At 36.8% G+C, this 20,854-nt stretch overlaps 2 protein-coding genes across 2 annotated transcripts; both read right to left on the bottom strand.

The window, feature by feature from the left end:
- Window positions 1-992: 992 nt before the first annotated feature.
- On the bottom strand, window positions 993-4,560 carry LOC129003553 (coiled-coil domain-containing protein 39-like). Its single transcript, XM_054431853.1, has 5 exons — window positions 4,378-4,560; window positions 4,049-4,255; window positions 3,018-3,214; window positions 1,344-1,438; window positions 993-1,057 (listed from the first exon to the last, which is right to left on the bottom strand). Exons 1-5 carry the CDS (start codon window positions 4,558-4,560, stop codon window positions 993-995), a joined length of 747 nt encoding a protein of 248 aa, XP_054287828.1.
- A 119-nt stretch (window positions 4,561-4,679) lies between these two features.
- LOC129003546 (coiled-coil domain-containing protein 39-like) lies at window positions 4,680-20,471 on the bottom strand. Its single transcript, XM_054431844.1, has 22 exons — window positions 20,317-20,471; window positions 19,671-19,790; window positions 18,878-19,024; window positions 18,094-18,252; window positions 17,816-17,940; window positions 16,376-16,472; window positions 16,080-16,271; window positions 15,292-15,507; window positions 13,017-13,163; window positions 12,507-12,575; window positions 11,774-11,938; window positions 10,482-10,628; window positions 9,741-9,848; window positions 8,964-9,103; window positions 8,114-8,189; window positions 7,711-7,870; window positions 6,505-6,611; window positions 5,779-5,949; window positions 5,456-5,641; window positions 5,148-5,333; window positions 4,887-5,025; window positions 4,680-4,849 (listed from the first exon to the last, which is right to left on the bottom strand). Exons 1-22 carry the CDS (start codon window positions 20,413-20,415, stop codon window positions 4,680-4,682), a joined length of 3,126 nt encoding a protein of 1,041 aa, XP_054287819.1. The 5' UTR covers window positions 20,416-20,471.
- Window positions 20,472-20,854: the final 383 nt, after the last annotated feature.

Here is a 20,854-nt window from a genome sequence, read left to right as displayed (position 1 = left end):
CTCGTGGCACGAACAGCTAATGCGCTGCATGGATGAGTGCGCGAAAACGTTTTAATTTAGTTCTATCAAAATGAGAGGCATATACTGCGTCCCAGTGATTGTGGACATAGTTTTACAAGAACCCAACAGATAGCAGCACTAAACAATACTGCTAGCCGTCCCTCAGTATTGCCAAATGGAGGGAAAAAGCATTGGTGAAGTATCCGGATACACCATCAAAAAATACCGCAATAAAGCAGTTAAGCACAATTTTGAGGTTAGGTTCCTTCCACGATGCTACAGTACATTTATTATTGTTATTCTATCGAATACCAATAGATCCAAGCCCCACACTACAATATTTGTAACTACACCGAAAGAATTATACCAGATTAAAGTATAACACTGGCACAATTTAAGCGGCAAGCGAAACAACGTCTCACAGCATTAGAACAATAGTTTGTAAATGGCGCATTGACTAGTATACTTGTCGCGCGCCTCTGGAAATCGCTAGTGGTGACGAGATTACTCGTCATGCGCAGTGAACGTTTTAAGCCGTTATGTTTGGTAAACTAAATAAAAACTATTTGGGAGTTGCAATGTAAGTATATAATATAATTCACTGTTGACTTCTTCATTGATAACATTAATTTTAAACATGATTAATAACCAATCTCTATTCTTTAGGAAAAATTCAACTTATTACTAACAAACAAATTTTGATTTGTTTACCAATGAGAATATTAACCTTCTCCATATAAATCAAACACGTAAATAGTTAAACATGTAGACAAGGTACTAAAAACACCATTTTGGAACTTTGAAAACTTATATTTAAAAAGTTCTTTGTTTTATAAGATACAATTTAATCCAACATACAGTCTTAAGAAGTCAATGGTGCAAGCTGACTTAACCCCAAATTTTAAATCAAACTACCAGATATAACTTAAAAATAATATCAGTTATACTGACATTGACATTTTTTGTTGACATTATTGTTGAAAAATCCAGATTTATTTACTTTTCTTATTACTTCCTGACAGTTTAGACATTCTAGAATCGCCAGAACTTCTTGGTCCTGAAAAGAGAATGAGTTGTAATTAGATTATAATGTTGTTTAAACACATTAGATTATAATAATACAAGTTTCCAATAATCTTGCGTGAGAGCTTCAGGAAAACCCAATGGTTTATTGGGAGTGTTCAATTTTCAGACCATATCTTGGAGTTTGCATTAAACAAAATACAACTGTAACACTGATATATTCTCCCCATTTGAAGGTAAATTAAAGTTGAGTAGGATTTAGGAAGACTCAAGTTTTATAAATAGGAATGATGTTATTTAATAGTTGTTTTTTTCCTTACCTGGCTGAATTGTGTCTGGATCAAGCATAATAATGCTCGGCGTTTGACTGCTGGGTCCACTTCCGATGCTGATACGAGAATCTTCCGAGAACAAACTAGAGGCATAAAATCAAATCAGAACCAAAAGTTGTTTACACTAATCTATTGTTCTTTTAAAAAAAGTATTATTTTGAAATTTTGTAAGCCTAATAATGCACATTTGGGAGTTATATTGAATTTTGCAAAAAAATAATAGGCCTCTTCTGTTTTTATCAGATTTTATTTGGAGTTTCAAGTATTTAGGGTAGAAAATTGTCAACACCTTGTAAGGAGTTGAACAGTTATAGATGTATAGGGGTGGGAATTGGCTAATAGTACATTGTGGATGAAGGATAGAACTTGACGTTGGTCTCAGATTTAAACTCGCTCACTTGGTGAGGAGCTTAATTTACAGACAACCTTCATAATTGCGTAATTAGTATTTTAGGAGAGGCTAAATAGCACATTAGGAGATTTACAGAGTAGAGATAGGAAACAATGTACTTTGAATTAAAATTCAGGAACGTTCCTTTGCTTTTCAATAATAGGTGTAGTAATATTATTTTTGTCACCTATTACTTCGTTGTCAAGTACGTTTAAGTCTAAACACTTTTAATAGGAAGAAACGATCAGAGTTGTTCCACTTTTTCCTTCCAACAGTTTAGAGGACGTTTCAAAAATATTGTATTACCAAGAGAGGTACTATACAATTATTTCACCTCTGTTCTACCAGTTCAGTTAATGTTACAAAATGTATTTTAACCCATTGGGGAAGGAATTAATGCGCTGCCTGCAGCACCCTCTGTCGGCAATTTATTTTACCGAATTTGTACACTTTTACCTTTACTCTAGTTGTTATAGAAAGAAAACCTTAGGTAATAAATTAATAATTTTTTTGCCAATGTTTATTAAAGTAAACTTGATTTACAAATTCCAAAATTAATCCAGACACCAAATGACACTATAGTAATACCAGAAACAAAAGAACCCTGGGCCGTTTCGAGCCGCGCAGGTTTGAATGTTACGCCACACCTACCGGCGCAAACCACGTGATCTTTTCGTTTCTGCGCAGGTTTTTTTTGTTCGTGGTATGTCTATAGTAATAACATAGAAAACATTTTCTGTTTTACCTAACCGCAGCTGATTTTGGGTGATATCATTCTGGTTTCCAAGACAACACAACCTTGTTTGTTATTCGCAAAAATTAATAAGTAAATATGCAAAACAAGAGGCAAAATATTTATAAACATCATAAAATTTAGAAGAAACAAAAAGGGGGGAAAATAATAATAAAATAATTAGTGGCGCAGCGTAGTGGTGACAAGAGCGGCACTCGTAAGACAGCGGCTGTACTAGTAAGCTCGTAAGTCGGTGCCAATGGGTTAAGTTATATATTTCTGAGGTACTATTATGTCGTGATGCTCGCTGTTAAGCTGCATTTTTCTAGGTGCGTAGTCCGCTCTCCTCTTGTTATGGGTAATTTAATGGTACTGTTTTCCTAGAAGCGGAGCGTAATATCATTTCTTCGTGCTCCGTTCCTGCGCCAAATAGGTGAGACTCCAGTTATAAACAGGCCTATTTATTAGGGGGGTGTCTTATTTTTCCTATTACCTTAACTAATGCCCACCTCTATTACACAACTGACCACATACATACCTGCGATGTGTGCTCAACGTAGATCCCGTAGTACTTATCTTGGCCCGATGACTCCTCACCAGAGGCAGAGTCAGCCCCTTCTCCCCTAGGTAGCGGTTCAGCAGTGGCGCCACTTCCGAATACCTCGTCGCCAGTTCTGCCAACTGCTGCAGTCCCGACTGGTTTATGTCTTGAAGTTCCCGCAGCTCAATATCTTTCTGTTCAGACATTTACAACAGGTTTGCTTGAGTTGTGATGGTTGAAAGATCAATATCAAGGTAGCTGAGTGGTCATTGCTGATTTGATTAAAAGCGAGATCGTCACCAGACCCAAACGTAATTTATCATTTGGGCTGTAAATTAATTATACTATCCAACAGAAGGTTGACGTTACATAGTAACAAGACCAGGGTTCGTACCGTTCCCTTACTGCTGTGGCAACTGGTACCCTAGATGGTACTTGACCTCCCCTACTGCCTTCTCATGTAGAAAAAACTTTTCTGGGGCAATTCCAAAATTGGCAAGAACTGGCCAGAACCTGGTCATTACTGGGAGCAAGCCAAGTTCTTTGAGAACATTTCTGCAGCTGATCCATACATATTTGCATCCTGTGTCCTCCTTCCTTCTCTTCAGTCCTAAGCCCTTTTCTACTTGGTGCCAACATCTCAGTTTCGGTCTACTAGATGTGCAAAACCCCTTTATAAATTAAAATAGGCTAAAAAATAAGCACAAAACATGAATTTAAAATTTAAAAAAAAAATTATAATGGGCCTTATGGGTTGCCTTTGCCGGTGACGAAATAGCAATGCAATATAAACAGAAAATCAAAACAAATGGAAGAAATTCCAATTACATGTTTTATTTGCAGCGTGTGGTGAAAATAGAGAAGTTTGCACAATACATATTTTTGTCAAGTTTTTGACCACGAGGCGACCACTAGCCATTACACTATCTTAAAATATGGACTGTTTTTCTTACAAAAAAAGTTTTAAACACCTCTGGCGTGGATGGACACTAAAATAAAATAGATGGCTTAGGGACTTTTTACTGTACCTCGGCTAGATGTATTGGCACTCGAGACTCCTTAGGTTGACGAGCCTCTCTTTTGAGTTTCTTCAGCAGCTTGTCGGCTCTCAACAGCTTGGCCTGTTGTTCCTCCAACTCCTTGTCCAGTGCCCGAGCAGCCACGTCCTTGTCTCTCCACTCCCCTCTCACTCTCTCCTCACACTCTCCGAGATCTGACAGGGACAACTCCATCTCCTGTGGGCATCATATCAGAACTTGTATGTATCAGTGTGTCTTGTTGTTCCTCCAACTCCTTGTCCAGTGCCCGAGCAGCCACGTCCTTGTCTCTCCACTCCCCTCTCACTCTCTCCTCACACTCTCCGAGATCTGACAGGGACAACTCCATCTCCTGGGGGCATCATATCAGAACTTGTATGTATCAGTGTGTCTTGTTGTTCCTCCAACTCCTTGTCCAGTGCCCGAGCAGCCACGTCCTTGTCTCTCCACTCCCCTCTCACTCTCTCCTCACACTCTCCGAGATCTGACAGGGACAACTCCATCTCCTGTGGGCATCATATCAGAACTTGTATGTATCAGTGTGTCTTGTTGTTCATCCAACTCCTTGTCCAGTGCCCGAGCAGCCACGTCCTTGTCTCTCCACTCCCCTCTCACTCTCTCCTCACACTCTCCGAGATCTGACAGGGACAACTCCAACTCCTGTGGGCATCATATCAGAACTTGTATGTATCAGTGTGTCTTGTTGTTCCTCCAACTCCTTGTCCAGTGCCCGAGCAGCCACGTCCTTGTCTCTCCACTCCCCTCTCACTCTCTCCTCACACTCTCCGAGATCTGACAGGGACAACTCCAACTCCTGTGGGGATCATACCAGAACTTGTATGTATCAGTGTGTCTTGTTGTTCCTCCAACTCTTTGTCCAGTGCCCGAGCAGCCACGTCCTTGTCTCTCCACTCCCCTCTCACTCTCTCCTCACACTCTCCGAGATCTGACAGGGACAACTCCAACTCCTGTGGGGATCATACCAGAACTTGTATGTATCAGTGTGTCTTGTTGTTCCTCCAACTCTTTGTCCAGTGCCCGAGCAGCCACGTCCTTGTCTCTCCACTCCCCTCTCACTCTCTCCTCACACTCTCCGAGATCTGACAGGGACAACTCCAACTCCTGTGGGGATCATACCAGAACTTGTATGTATCAGTGTGTCTTGTTGTTCCTCCAACTCTTTGTCCAGTGCCCGAGCAGCCACGTCCTTGTCTCTCCACTCCCCTCTCACTCTCTCCTCACACTCTCCGAGATCTGACAGGGACAACTCCAACTCCTGTGGGGATCATACCAGAACTTGTATGTATCAGTGTGTCTTGTTGTTCCTCCAACTCCTTGTCCAGTGCCCGAGCAGCCACGTCCTTGTCTCTCCACTCCCCTCTCACTCTCTCCTCACACTCTCCGAGATCTGACAGGGACAACTCCAACTCCTGTGGGCATCATATCAGAACTTGTATGTATCAGTGTGTCTTGTTGTTCCTCCAACTCCTTGTCCAGTGCCCGAGCAGCCACGTCCTTGTCTCTCCACTCCCCTCTCACTCTCTCCTCACACTCTCCGAGATCTGACAGGGACAACTCCAACTCCTGTGGGCATCATATCAGAACTTGTATGTATCAGTGTGTCTTGTTGTTCATCCAACTCCTTGTCCAGTGCCCGAGCAGCCACGTCCTTGTCTCTCCACTCCCCTCTCACTCTCTCCTCACACTCCCCGAGATCTGACAGGGACAACTCCATCTCCTGTGGGCATCATATCAGAACTTGTATGTATCAGTGTGTCTTGTTGTTCCTCCAACTCCTTGTCCAGTGCCCGAGCAGCCACGTCCTTGTCTCTCCACTCCCCTCTCACTCTCTCCTCACACTCTCCGAGATCTGACAGGGACAACTCCATCTCCTGTGGGCATCATATCAGAACTTGTATGTATCAGTGTGTCTTGTTGTTCGTCCAACTCCTTTGTCCAAGGCCCAGGCAACCAAGTCTTTCCACAAACTTAGATTTGTGACACAATTAAAACGGAGTACATAGATGAACATGCCACACTCTGAAGATGACATTCTGTGGCAAAATGTATCAGAGTATAGAATAAAAACTTATACAAGAATCAACGTTTATACAAAATGTAAATCGATAATATTTCAACTTTATGCCACTGGAAAAGTAAATAAATAAATAAATAAGCACTTAACTATCCTCCAACCCGAAAACAACGCGCTATTCTTTGTTGTGTTTTGTGATCAAAATGTTTCTTTTGATAATATCATCAGGGCACAAGCCCTTCTTTATTATTCCATTCTTTAAGCCATTTTATTCCATTTATTTCTCATGTTGAGTTAAGGAGAGTTACAACTATAAGGGTTTCTTTAGTGTCTAAAGTTTACAATTTATACTAGGACGGCAAAATCTATCACAACTTATCTTGCTAGTTACGCATGATCTAATGGAACTTACATGAATCTGATTTGTAAAAACCTTCAAGATGGCCTGTCGGTCTTTCAAATTTCTACTCGCCTCAATATACTGTTCTTCTAGTTTCTTCTTCTCCTGCATCTCAGGGCCTGAAATATGAAGGACTCACAGCGATTGGTTTAGATATTGTACTTATTGGCTATACCACAGAATGTAAAATACAAAGTAAACTCGCTTATGAGACGACCATGCGCTTTGAACTCTAGAATGTTGTGCCGGAAATATACTTGTGACAAGGAAGAGCCCGAGCGGCGAGCATCCGTGTGGAAATTCCTATTGCACAGGGTCATCCTCCACTGTGAGTGTTGTAGTACGTTAAACTGGGACAGGTGGCGTCGTCCTGTAATCCAGCTACTAGGAGGTTACGAATTGTGGATATTTATAGGCATGCACTGTGGATGCGATACTCCCTGTTGTGGATTAACATCCGCACTAGTGAGTACTACGACTATCCGCAGTACTATCCTGATAATTATACCAATTTGTATATACCAAGGCAAAAATGTGGTTCGGATTCCACTATAAACTGTAGGTCCCTTAGTTGCCATTAGCTGTACGGGCTATTAATTAAGAGCTGTGTCTAAGGAATGTCGGCCTTAGTCACTAACAAGACTACAAGATCGCGCCACTCATCCTACACTCATCTCCATTCATACTTGGCTTAAAATACCTACTTTGTATGGTCGCCATTTAATAAGAAAGTATTAAAGTAAGTACGTGAGGATGAGGGGGCGGTGTTGGTCTTTGCCATAGATAATCGTTAAGTGTACCATTGAGTATTTCTTTTGTACCTTACTTCTGATGTTATACTAAGCCCTTACATTTATGAATGTCTCTTTATTTACTACAAGACTTGAAAACATGAAATAAAAAATGACAATTTCAAAAGTAACATTGTTTGGTTGAAGGGGTTTGATTGAATCAAATATTTTTCTCACACCGTGTCTGACGATTAATAAGGTTGGATTGAGTTAGGAAACCTAATCCGTTATAATTAACTGTATGAATTTTAGAATTAGGAAAGTTTTGCATTCCCTGGAGTAGGCCCTATACCAACCAGCTAATAACCAACCGATAAAAAAATAGGAGTGGATGAATAAGTAAATGTAAGTATAAAATAATAGATTAATTATGATTGTTATCTAAATTCACTACTACAATGAACCCTTTGGGCTGCTGTAGACTAACTATCAGAGTCGATGGCATCCAAGTTGCGTTTGTAGCAGTCGTTGGCCGCACTAATGACCCTCAGGGTGTTTTCCATCGCGGGGATTTCGTTTTCCGCCTTCTTTATCTTTGAGTCCAAATCGTCTCCGATCTCTTGCAGTTCGTGCCTCTCTTGAGCTATCTATATTTTAAAAGAGAACAAACTGTATTACGGTATAGTAATAAACAAATACCTTAATTTAAATACTAATTACCTTATCTCAATATTTTATTTATAAACAAATATTTGAAATATTGTTTGCTCGCTGGATATTGAAGAATTTGACAGATAAAAAGCAATAGTAGTCCTTTAAATCTACACACGTAGGTGGTAACTTTAAGCTTCCAAGTTGTTGTAGAGACATATAAAACAAGATTTTCTCACCTTAATTTTAAAATGTGCGACGGAAAAGTTTTCTCCGCTGTCCTCCTTACCCAGGCTGTCCATTACAATGTCGTGCCTGTTGTAAAATAGTTAAATTATTATTGTAGAAACGACAATATGAAACCTTTTACTGTATTACTTTTTTATACCCAGTCATAAAAGACAAAATATTTTTTACTCTAACACACAGAGCCAAAACTTCCTTTGTCACTTTTTTTATTGAGGTTTTCCATATTTTCACTTAATGGCTCATAATTTTGACCATAAAACATTAAATGCATTGGAAATGTCCACAAATTCTGGAAAAAACTTAGTTGTAACCAAACAAACTGATAATTTAATTTTTATCCTACCGTTAAACACTTTGTAAATAGAGTAGTGGTTATGAAAAATGCAAATTTGTTTAAAGGTAGTATAGATTTTTATGAAGAATAATCCGTTTTAACACAGAGAAGTAAGGTACAGAGGAAACATTCAGTGGTACACTTAAGTGGTGTCTAGCATTAGTGCTGGTGTCTAGGGCAGTCAAGTCTAACACTGCCAATCCCCCCCCCTCACCCTCATGTACTACAACGCTCATTGTGGAGGAACACCCTGTGCCCTGTTTGGTAGGAACTTCTGATAAGTGCTCACCGCTTAGTCTGTTCCTTGCCTTTCACAAGTATATTTCCAGCACACAAGATACCAGAGCTGAAAGTGCAGAGTCATCCTGCACTCAAGCTAATACACAAGCTTTCTCTGTACCAAGTTCCCCTGTGTTTTTAGTAAAATGAGAGTAGTTATTTCCCTGAGGCATTGTTTTAGATGAACTACTGGAGCTATTATTCATTTAATAAAATAAACAACATACTTTTTCTGCAGCTGACCAATCCTTATATGAAGGTGCTCAAGAGCTTTCTTCAACTCGGATTTTTCTTCTTCCAAACTTCGTTTTTTCGCAGCCATCAAATCCATCTGAAGCCCAATTTCTACTTTTCTTTCTCGAAGGGCCTGCATAACAAAACCAGGTACAAGATGAGATTCTTTATGTCTGTTCTATTGTTAAAATCTGTTTTATTTTGCTTACTACAAGTTCTCAAGCACAACAGGGTTGCAGTGGAGAAGGGGATGATCTTATATTTGATAAGAAGTGAGCATTTACTATGGTTGAAATACTGTTAATTGTCATCAATATTACCAAATGGCAAACACTTCACTACGACATGTGTTATAACAGAGCTTGAAACCAATTTTAATAAATTTAAAAACAATCCATTTAGTTTAGGGCTGTTTGCTTAAATGTTTAAAAATCCACTTTCAGGCAGCTCTCGCTCTCCTTGTTATGCTTGTTGCCTAATGACTCAAAAGTTGTAAATTTTGGATACCCTGTGAGCCAAATGAATAATGTAAGTACTCTAAATTAAAATTATCTGGTAAATGATTTCCCAACCCCATCACATACCTCACCTGTGCGTTGACGTTAATTAATTGTCCGCAAGAAAACATTGCTGCACACATGTTTCATACAATTTTCAATTATTATCCCACATTCTGAATAAAACTTCAGGGAAAGCAACAAACTTTTATCCCTATCTCAAGTTTTATCAGCCTAGATAGGATTGAATCTAAAATTGTTTAAGCCACTCACATTTTCCAACTCGAGTTTTTCACGTTCCAGACCGAAGACCTGGTTCTCATGTTTGGCCAGAGTCTTCTCTCGTTGGTCCACACGCAGCTTCAGTAGATTCAGAGTTACCTGAAAATTTGGAGGAAAAACAATAGTTGAGTAATTTGTACTCGCTTTTATAAAACGTTGAGTAATAATTATTCATTAGATTGTCGAATGTAAGGATGATCCGTATGCATTATAGTTTACTTATTTGGTTTTTTGGGGAAAAAAGCTAAAAAGTTAGGTTAGGAAAAGGCTTAGGAATATAAGGAAAAAGGAATGGAAAATAAACCTGATTTAATTCGCCTCCACAAAGGGGCTTCTTCAGGAGTTTCAGAAGCCTAAAATGAGAGAATGGTCTCGGAACTTTTGTATGGATTTATCCAGCTATAGTGCAATAACTTGTCAAATCATTGGTTTTCAAAACTACTACCACACAACTCTTTAATTGCTACAAAAAAATAATCGCTTATCACCCCATGATAACATTCTCTATTGACTATAAGTGCATACGTTGCACTTTTCCCAAATAAAATCAACCCTGTTGTTCCCATCTTTCAAAAAAGGCTTTAACAGTTAAAACACTGATCAATTAACGCTCCACAACTACCAACCTCACTAGAAAATTTCCAAAAAACCGTCAGCATTAATCTAACATAGGGAAACAGTGGTACCAACTTAAAATTGTAACCTCCAACTGAATCACCCTTAATGTCACACCTGTGTCTGCTTGTTTGTTTGTTGCAAAGCCGTCAGCTGTTTCTGCCCTCCCTCCATCAAGTACACCAATTCCTGCCGCTTCTCTGTCAGTTTCCGAGACTGTTCGTTCTCTTCGTCCACTTCCGCCGATAGCTGAATATGCTCGTTCTAAAAATTAAATAAATATGTTCTTATTGTAGAGAATACTTTATTTTTCTTTCCATAAGATATTTATTCTTAAAAATATTTATAAACCAAATGTGTAATGTCAAACCATATATATCTTTGTGTTGCTTACATATTTTACTATATGGCAATGCTGGTGTTGCTAACATTAATTATTTTGACATTTAAATAACAGTCTTTAAAACCTCTGAATTCTATCAAATATTACAGTATTAAAACAAACCTTTGTGTTGTTTTGCTAACTGATAAGTACAATTAATTAAGGAACTCTACAGCAAATTCTGCGGCAGAACTTAAAACTGTTTTTTTTTCAGTACAGAACTTTCTTAAAACGTTTAATGACCGTAAACTTCAAAAAAATTACTGTCAATGAAAATACTAACAAAACTGGATAGTTTACGTAACAAATTAGAGAACAATTATTTCAGATCCAAACTGATTTAATTTTCATACAAATAGTAGGGTAACTTATATACAGTGGGTGATAGATAATACATACATGATAATCTTATACAAAATTGAAATATTTCATGTTTGATTATGTGTTACATATTGAGAAGACTTGCCCTCTGTAAAGGTAAGCCTGCTCATCCTCCAAAATAAAAGGAACCTATCAAATCCAAACTGATGTAGACCCGCAAATATTATTTTTCTAATCATTCATTAAGCTTCTCACATTAATGAAATATTATTGTTTACCTTCTGGCCTTCGCTATAAGTTGCTATGCGTTTCATCACTCTAACATCTTCAGGCATCCACTATAGCTTCGTCATAAATAGTTACATAAAAAAGTCATTAGACACGATTCACCCAAACAACACAACCATTTAATATACAACCGTTATAGCCGTCGTGGTGGCCACATCTCATGTACGCATACGATTAATCCTGCACAACCAGGACAGCAGTTTTCATATGACACGCTGTGGGCCTAAGATATAATTGCGCCCCTTCCCCTCTTTTCTCGCGAGGATTTTTTCTCTCCCTCCCCCCCCCCCCCTAACAAAACATAAACCTATGCCCCTGGACCCAAGCCCATTACCTACTAAAGTGTAAACGATGCCAGAAGGTAAAAATTAATATTCATCAATATTTAACGTTTCATTAGTAGAAAATTAACTCCCACCTTAGCTCGGTTGTACTGTGCAGTGACCATGTTAAACACTTCCTTCTTCTTCTTCACAGCTTCTTCCAGCTCCAGTATCCTCATCTTGAGTCTGACCTTTTCCTCGTCTGTCCTCTCGCCTTGAAGCCTACTCAACTTGCTTTCCAGGACCATACTTTCCATGTCCTTTGAAAAAATTATATAGTTAACAATAACGGTAATTGTAGACTCCAATTTGAATCCAAAGTTGTCAATATGTGTTGTACAATGACACCCAAATGAACTCGTAAATTTAGTCGTCAATCTGTCTAAAGATCAGTAGTCCAGTTAACAACACAACTATGACACTATTTGTATATATTCAACTTATATTCTTAATTTATTCCATGTGAAATTTCCATGCGTAGATGAGCTGTGTCAATACAACAGCATTACTTAAAATTGTTAAATAAAAAATACAATAGTTGAATGAAAAACAAGTAAATATATTCATTGGTGAAACAGCAATTTCTTGTTTAGCCCGAAAATATTTTAAATCGTCCGTAGAAAGCGTTTTATGTATTAAAATGCAATTTTAGAGCAATGTTTAATTTTAAACAGTATCGTCAACCAAGAGCTTGGAATCAAATCGATAAAATAAAGGTTAATAATTGAAAAACCTCATCGTACATGTTGTAATAAAATATTTTTGTTCACTTTTATCAAGAACTTACAACCTCCAATCCGTATTTTTACAAAACTTATTCAAACTTACCATATCATACAGCACTTGTTCCTTGTCGATTATTTCCTTTTCAATTTCATTCACTCGTTTTTCAAATACCTAGAAAAATAATTTAGCTACAGCATTTCATTACAAATTATTACATACCTGTACCAAAAAGTAATAGTTTTAAACATTGCATGCTCATTGAAGCTTATAGTTTATTATGCCTTAAACCAATCCCTGTAAGAAATACAGTACATTTGTTATTTCAGTGAAGATCCAGTAAGTATAACATTTTCTAATTCATTATTATGCTCAGAGGTGGGCCTACATAAATGCGAATAAGGCAGTGCCTCGGGCCCCGCGCTTTTCAGGACCCCAGCACAGCCGTATTTCAGGTATTAAGAGAGGCCCACTATATTGAACTTCGCCTTGGGCCCTGTAACCTTTAAGGCCACCACTGATTATGCTTTAAAAATTAGACATTGAGTACCTTTAGTTTCATCTAATTCGTTTACAACGCCATATTTTCTAAATGAACGCAAGTATTTCACTTACCTTTGTATTCAAATTCAACACTTTTATCTCATTTTCAACTGCTTCATTATTTCTCCTTATAGCCTCAAGCTCAGATGTTTTTTCAAATACTTTTTCTTGAATCTTGTCAAATTTTGTTTGTAATTCTCTGTTGTTCTTTTCAGCGGACTAAAATAAAAGTTTTCACAATTAATATATTTACACAGAAATGCAATGTAGAACATTAGAACTGTGTCGTTAATTTTCTTTACCTACGACAGTTTTTTAAAGTAGCCGTTTCAGTTCAGTTCTTAGAATTGAAAAGTTTCCCATAACCGAATTGTTTACTTTCATAACAGCATAGCTTAGTTTTACTCACTACAACACAGGTAACGGACCAGTGAGGTTCAAGGACTGAGAGAGAAGATAATTGTAATGATTCAAACTTCAACTAATCAGCTGTTCAGGTCAATTTAATTGTTGAGTGGTGCAAATAGTGTTCCGTACAATATGTTTCATTGCATCACTGTCAGTGGCAATGAGAGGTTATAAATGAAAACATTACCTCTCTTAGAAGTTATGAGTATTGGTTTTTAGCATTAAAACACTGTCGTTGGTAAAGTAGACTTGTACGCAACTCACGTTAATAGTCTTAACACAATCATTGTTTAAACTACGTAAATAAGACAAAAAAAACTTGAAACTCGTTTAATTGTATCTGATATCCTTTTATCTATCATGTTTTTTTATCTATTGTGTACTCTTATTGTGTTTTATTATTATTTTATTTATTGTATAAAAAATGTTAAGATAGAAAATGAATACTCAGAAACCTTCCAAACCCATTCAGGGGTTAGACAAGGGGATGGACTTTCACCAATTCTTTTCAATATTGCAATAGAAGAAACCTTAAAAAGCACTAAACATATCGAAGCTGGAATAAACCTCGGATCTATAGTAAACACACTTGCTTTTGCGGATGATGTTGCATTAGTTGCAGAATCAAAAGAGGACCTAGGTAAGCTTACTGAGATTATTATAAGGGAAGCAAATAAGATTGGACTTAAAATAAGTGAAGAGAAGTCAAAATATCTGAAAGTCGGAAGAACCCAAACTGAAGGAGCTGAACCTTTTAGGGTCAATAACCATAATTTTGAAAGAGTAAACGAATTTAAATACCTCGGAGTCTCAGTTAACTGGAATAATGAAAGAGGAACAGAAATAGAAAAGAGACTGATTGCAGCAACCAAATGTTTCTGGGGCGTATCAAAAATATTTAGTTCAAAAATACTATCCAAAAACACAAAATTAAGAATCTATAAAACTTTAATTCAACCAGTGCTTTTATATGGTTCGGAAACCTGGACATTAACTAAAAATCATGAAAACAAACTTATAATTTTTGAGAACAAAATTTTGAGGAAGATTTTCGGACCTATAAATGACAAATGAAGAAGGTATGTGGCGAATAAGAAAAAACCGAGAGCTCCGAGAACTGTACAAAGAACCGGACATTGTAGCCATAGTGAAGAGTAGACGACTGGGATGGGCAGGCCATGTAGAAAGAAGGGAAGAAGAAAGTATGCTTAAGAAGATCGCCAATGGACAACCACGAGGCACTCGCCCGTGGCTCATATTCATTTTAGAAGGCAAAGATTGTGTCAACCAAACAGACGGTTGTTATCAACCATCGTTTCAAAGTGTTATATTTTTGGATGTACATATTACCTTATCTTTTAATAAAGCACTTATTCATTCATTCATTTATTCATTGTTTAAACTACTATAAATATTAAAATTAATACAATTTGAATTGCTTGATACACACATTTTGTACACTTTTCAGATCATTGCCCAACAAATATTTGTACTTTAAAATCAGTCAACCTAACTCATACTTTGAAATATATCCTATGTGTGTAAATCTGTTTGCTTAGAAGCCTAACTATAGTTCAGCCGCTTAGAAAGCGACCTCCTCCGGCATTGGTTTAGCATTAGCGCGCAGGTCGTTTTCTAAGCGGCCGAACTATAGGATAGCTTTATCTAATATTTTACAGCTATAGTAGAGGCGTTTTTGGTTTCTCAAGTTATATAATTTCATGCTATTTGTGATGATGGTATTAACACAGTAAAGATTAAGAGTTTAAATTGAAAACAAACTTGAAGCCTTTAGTTTGTCAACAAAGAAACTTTTCTTAGTTATTGATTGAATTGGATCAACTTTTTTTAACGTTTACAATATTTGTTATTATTTACCAGTTTATCTGGCCTACACAGTAGTGGCACACATCAAAGCTTGTCTCTACCGCCTGTTTACCTTCAATATGTCTTGTATCTCTCTACTCCTCTGCGCTGACGTCATGTCAGCCTCCTCCAACTCCCGTAGTTTCTCCCTCAACTCTTGAATAGGTGAGTGAAGCGAGGACAAGTGGATCTCTCTAGCTTGGATCTCGTTGGTCAGTTGCACGTTGCGGCTTCTCTCTTTGTTCAACGATGTTCCCAGATCAGTAATCACACCTCGCAAAGTCGTTACCTGATGAAAGCAAATAATCAACACCGAAAATACAGGAACAATTTTTTATATAGAGCTTGAGGGCCTGGGTTACAAGAACTTTTTTATAGCAGGTTTTAGTGAATGAGAAAGAGTCTACTTCGGCACAAGAAACTCAAAAAACTTTACCCTATACAAAAAAGAATATTTCACTGTCACTGACAGCATTTTCAACCGAGTAAGATGATCGATTGATTGACCCTCCGAACTGGAAGGTTGATTGATTTTTTAGCATAACCGATCATACATAAGTGATCTTTGAGCAACTGTGATGAGTTAATGACTAGTTTTAAACGTTTAGCAGCACGCAATAACATATTCAAGCGGGCTGAAATGAGCATGATGCTCGAAATCAATCACCAATGTAGGCTAACATCTTTTATTAATATTTACCATCCTGTAAATTATTATAGTATAGATGAAAATGTATTAAGTTCTATTAGATCAGTGACTATTAGCCGTATGAATTCAAATAAATAAATCGTTCAGGTGTAACTGGTTTTTATTATTATCGGCTATAATCCAGTTAGTTAATTAATCTAAATATGACTTACCTCACTCTTAAGGTTATTAGTTATCTCGGTCTGTTGCAAGTTCATGTTCCGTTGGTGAACCACACTATAATTCAATTCGTCCAACTGTTTGCCGAGCTCTTCGTTGTTTTCACACTGAGCCTCGTAAAACTTTCTTTCCTCGGCTAGGACAGCAAACTTTTCTCTGGCTAATGTTTTTATTTCTTGCAGCTCCTGATCAAACAAAAAATCAAAATAGTATATCGTGAACGGTTTTTCTTTATATTCCTAAACAAAAATTAAAAATTGTAAATCCGTGAATTGATATAATTAAGTACCTGAAGAGTTGAATCGATGGAACTGTCTCTCTGATTAAGAATTTTCACAGCGTTCTCCCAATAGGATATTAGGCTCATGCGCTCCTTGTGTGCCCTCCTGAAAAAAGAAGAAAAAACTTCCGTAAAAACTAGCCTAGTTTAGTTTATACAATAAATTTTCGGATAAGGATTCTACTTTGAATTTAGAAAAAAAAAACGTAGTACACCAGAGTGGATACGCTTATTTTTACCTAGGGTAGCTGAGTAGTTATAGTGTTCTCCCAATAATCATAAGGTCACCAGTTCGATCCTTAGAAAAGTCAGTTGCTTTTTAGCGAATTTCCCATATAGGGAATAAGCTATTACCGTAGTACTCATGGTAAGACCTGGACCCGGGACCGATTTACTTTTTCGTTTTGAGGTCCCTAGAGACCAAAAACACCATCCGTTCAAATTCATATATATATATATTTATATATGTGTCCGTTAGCGCGATAACTCGAGCAAAAATCATCCGATTTTGATGAAATTTGGTACAAACGTGTAAACCTACGTTTATTTCAACGAGTTCGCAAACCAGCATGATCGGACCATGGGAACGGGGGTTTATGGGGGGTTTTATGGGGCAAAAATTGGTTTTTGCCATTTTTGACCCTAAAAACTTTAAATTTAGCATTTTATTTCCAAACCATTTTGTAGAGCTTAAAAAAACAAATGATTTAGTATATTGAAGCGTTATTATGCGCCTAATGGTTACGGAGAAAATTCCAAAAAAACTGTAAATTTAAAATTCCCATGTTATTCTTATGGAGAATAAGTAAACTGTAGTAGTTTACTTGTTTATGATCATATTTTTATCAAATTTGGAAAATGCATTCATTTGATACTAAGCTATTAACATTTTACATAAAAACACCTTTTTACCCTCCTGTTGCAGCAAACCTAAGTACTCATTAAACTAATGTTACCTATTTAAATAGGGAATAAATTAGATATTTTTAAGGAGACATTTTAGTGTAAATCCAATCAGGCAAATGGAAATTCGCTTAGTCTGCAGGCTTGCTGCGGCGGGGTATTATGGTTTGTAACAGGTACTAGCTGTTAATAAATTAAATGGTTCTGGCTAAGAAACAGCTGATCTTAGACAGTGATAACTGACAAAGCTACATAGATTATCAGATCATCTCACTTCATTTTAAACTCACCCTACATTCGTATTCAGCTTAATATATGAACCAAAGTGTGTGTTGTTGTCTTAAGTAATTTAAAAATCAAATGTAATAATGTAAAAAATGTACATATATCATGAACAAAAATTGAATGGCTTAGTGAGGATTCTTATGTAAAGTTTATGTCTAACTTATAAAATATAATTATACATAAAACATAAGTTTTTTTAAATTGTTAATTTTAGAAATTGTTTCGATAACATATCCAAGCAAATAAATGACCCATACTGACCTGAAGAGTCTAGAGACTTGTTCGAGCTGGTTCTCCAACGTCGTCATCATATTGAGTTCATTTGTCAGGATCGCTTCTCGTTCATTCACATCCGCCTTCAGTCTTTGACGTTTCAGTTCCATTTCCTGCAATATGTAAACACAATACGATCAATAATAGACCAGTTTGAATATGGTAAAATTTGATAAAGATGTGTTGAAATTAGTTTGCCATCTACTTCCCCAGTAATCCTGTGGCAATTTCCAGAGCCAGGATCTTTTAGTCTCCACCCTTCTTACCTTAAACTTGGCATCATCCTCCAGTTTAAATCTCTGCAGCAGATTGTAGTCTCTGTCTCCAGCCTCCAGTTCCTCTTGCCAGGATTTTCTTGCTTCTTCTCCCCACTCTACTAGGGATTTCAGGTGTTCCAATTTCTTCATACTGCGGCTTATTTCCTCCTGAAATGTTGTAAATATCATTAACATGTTGACTGCTAACGCCGACTCTAGTCGGCGTTGCTAGCACTTCAATTTGGCACGCGCCGACAAAAGTCGGCACCAGAACAACAGAAATATATTGAGTCAGTGTGAGCTTAGCCTCAGACGGAGACGTTATAATCGTTGCCAGCCTGCCAGCTTAGAATGCGAGCTTTACAGCGGTACACACACAGTGGTGTAGGTTGGTACTAAAATTTCCCGTTAAATCCTGTCTGGCAATGCTTTTGTCCCGGTTTCGGGTATTTTTTCTCTTCAACCACACCTGTACGTTGTTTTCAGCAGTCATCGTGTTAAGTCACCATTTAAGTGATAGTTAAACAAATAACGTTGAGGTGATGCCCAACATTTTTTCAATAATCATCATATGTTGCTGACGGGGCAACTAAAACTGTCAATTTCTATTTTTTTATTTTTTATTTGTGTTCTTAAACTATAATTGCTATCATCCAATTTACATTTTGCAAGCATGTGGCATATTCATCAGGGGCTCTTCTTATGCTCCGTATTAGTTTTTAAATTCAGTATGGTAATAAAATACCGTAACATTTCCTGCATTCTTGCTTAGGGGTCATGAACATGTACAAACCTGCAGCAAGTGTTGTTTCTCGTCAGAGTCTTGCATCTGCTTGCACATGTTGCGAATGTTCTGCTCAAATTTCTTTAGATTAAACTCACTTTCTTTCGTCATCACCAATTCTGTCTCATGTTGGTTCCTTAGAGCAACGATGAGTTGCTGAAACAAATAAGGTTTAGTTCAGTAAAAGCCCTCAGAAGTCTAACCTTTGAAGAATATTGGAAATTTGTATTTTTGTTGGAGAGTCTTTTCTTACATTAAGATTGACAAACCTGCCTTGAGTTGATTTGTCGGCCATAATAATATGTATTATAATATCTGGACTCTCGGACAGGTGAATAAAAACGTATGCTGTATGTGTTCAAAGATCGTACATTTCATCCTGAAATTATATTCAGCTTAATATACACGTTCAAGTGAGTAAGATTTGGTTATGAGATCCTAATAAATTAGTCCCATTTTTCATAGAAAAGGTCTGCTTATAAAGTTGTCCATTTTCCCAAGTGAAATGGGAACATTGAGCAAGAATGGCTAATTTAGTACAATCAAATTCGAAGGATTCCATATTCAAGTTACAAGTACGGTATTGTAAAATGTGCACTAGATTCCAAATATGTGATTGTTAATCATCATTTTGTAGTGAATAGGAAATAATAATATTACCTGCAATATTAGGAATTATAAGTATAATTACCATAATCCCATAGGTATTTATCTAAATATGGAATTCCCAAATAAGTATTTCAGCATTATATTATCAGGTACTCTTGATTAATGTTATGCAAGTCTAAAAATATTCTCTTACTTGGTTTTGATCCTTCTGATTTTTTAGGGTTTCAATTTGCTTTTTGACCCTTTTATTTTGTTCATCTTGAATTTCAAGCTTTACGATAAGTTCTGCTTTGAGTCTCAACTTCTCTTCAACCTGAAAAATGATCAAAAAATTAGTATGTGCTTGGAGCTTGATTTCAGCAATTCAAATTCAGGTACCGGAAGAGCTTAGAGCCCCCGCCCCTCGTCCTAAGCCTCCAACACTCAAAATTCCTTTTCCCTATAAATAGGGCCTACAGTTAGGTTAGGTTTTAACCTAACTACCTAACCAAACTTAGTATAGCCTACTTATCAAAATCAAATGAAATGATCGATATATATCAATCAATATATTCATTCGAATGAGTGTAGGGCGTAAACTAAAGTGCAGACTTGCTCTATAATCTAGGTTTAGCTTCTGACACATTTTCTTAAAAATTCTTCTTATTTTATTATTATTTTGCGGTAATTATTTAATTATAATTATAAAACAATAATAAATTATTTTCAGGTGGAGTCAACTTATTTGAGCTGTAATATTTCAAAGTATTATTATAAATCCCTGTACACTGAAACACTTAAAACTAAAATATTTGTGACCACTTTTTGTTCTTTAATAATGTATTTAATTGAAAGCTTACCTCTTTCTGAAGTTTTCTGTTTTCTTCATTTGCAACAGGAACATGAAGTCCATCAGTGCAACCGATTTGCTTAAGAATATCTGCAAAATCTTTATCCATGTCTAATTTTAAATACAATTCACAAAAGCTTCATAAATAGTAAGGATAAGTTGTTGTTATTGTTATGGATCAAACTTATAAACTCCACTATGGGAGCATTTTTTGAACTCCGGCATGTTGTCATAGCAACGGGAGTTGAGAGAACAGCCTACATAGAGGAATTCGTCTTTGCATGATAAAGGCAAAGAAAATATGTTAATACTGTAATTTAATATGCAATGTATAACTATTCATTTATAAAATATGTTACACATTTTCACCAAATACTTATTATATACTTGCGTACATTCAATCTAAATTACACGTTTTTACTTTCAACAGTATAATTCTCTTAATTAGAAGAAAAATAAGACATTTAAAACAGCCGCGGCATCAGTAGAGAGAACAAGAAGACAACAACAGCAAAGCAGAAAAGAAGGCAGGAGTAAGAAGAAGGGAC

The sequence above is a fragment of the Macrosteles quadrilineatus genome, unplaced genomic scaffold (genome assembly GCF_028750875.1).
Source record: "Macrosteles quadrilineatus isolate MER2022 unplaced genomic scaffold, UCM_ALF_1.0 Scaffold_1__1_contigs__length_201487025, whole genome shotgun sequence".
NCBI classification, from domain to species: Eukaryota; Metazoa; Arthropoda; class Insecta; order Hemiptera; family Cicadellidae; genus Macrosteles; species Macrosteles quadrilineatus.
The sequence above is the reverse complement of the archived record's forward strand: the minus strand, read 5'-3'. Positions and strand labels throughout refer to the sequence as shown.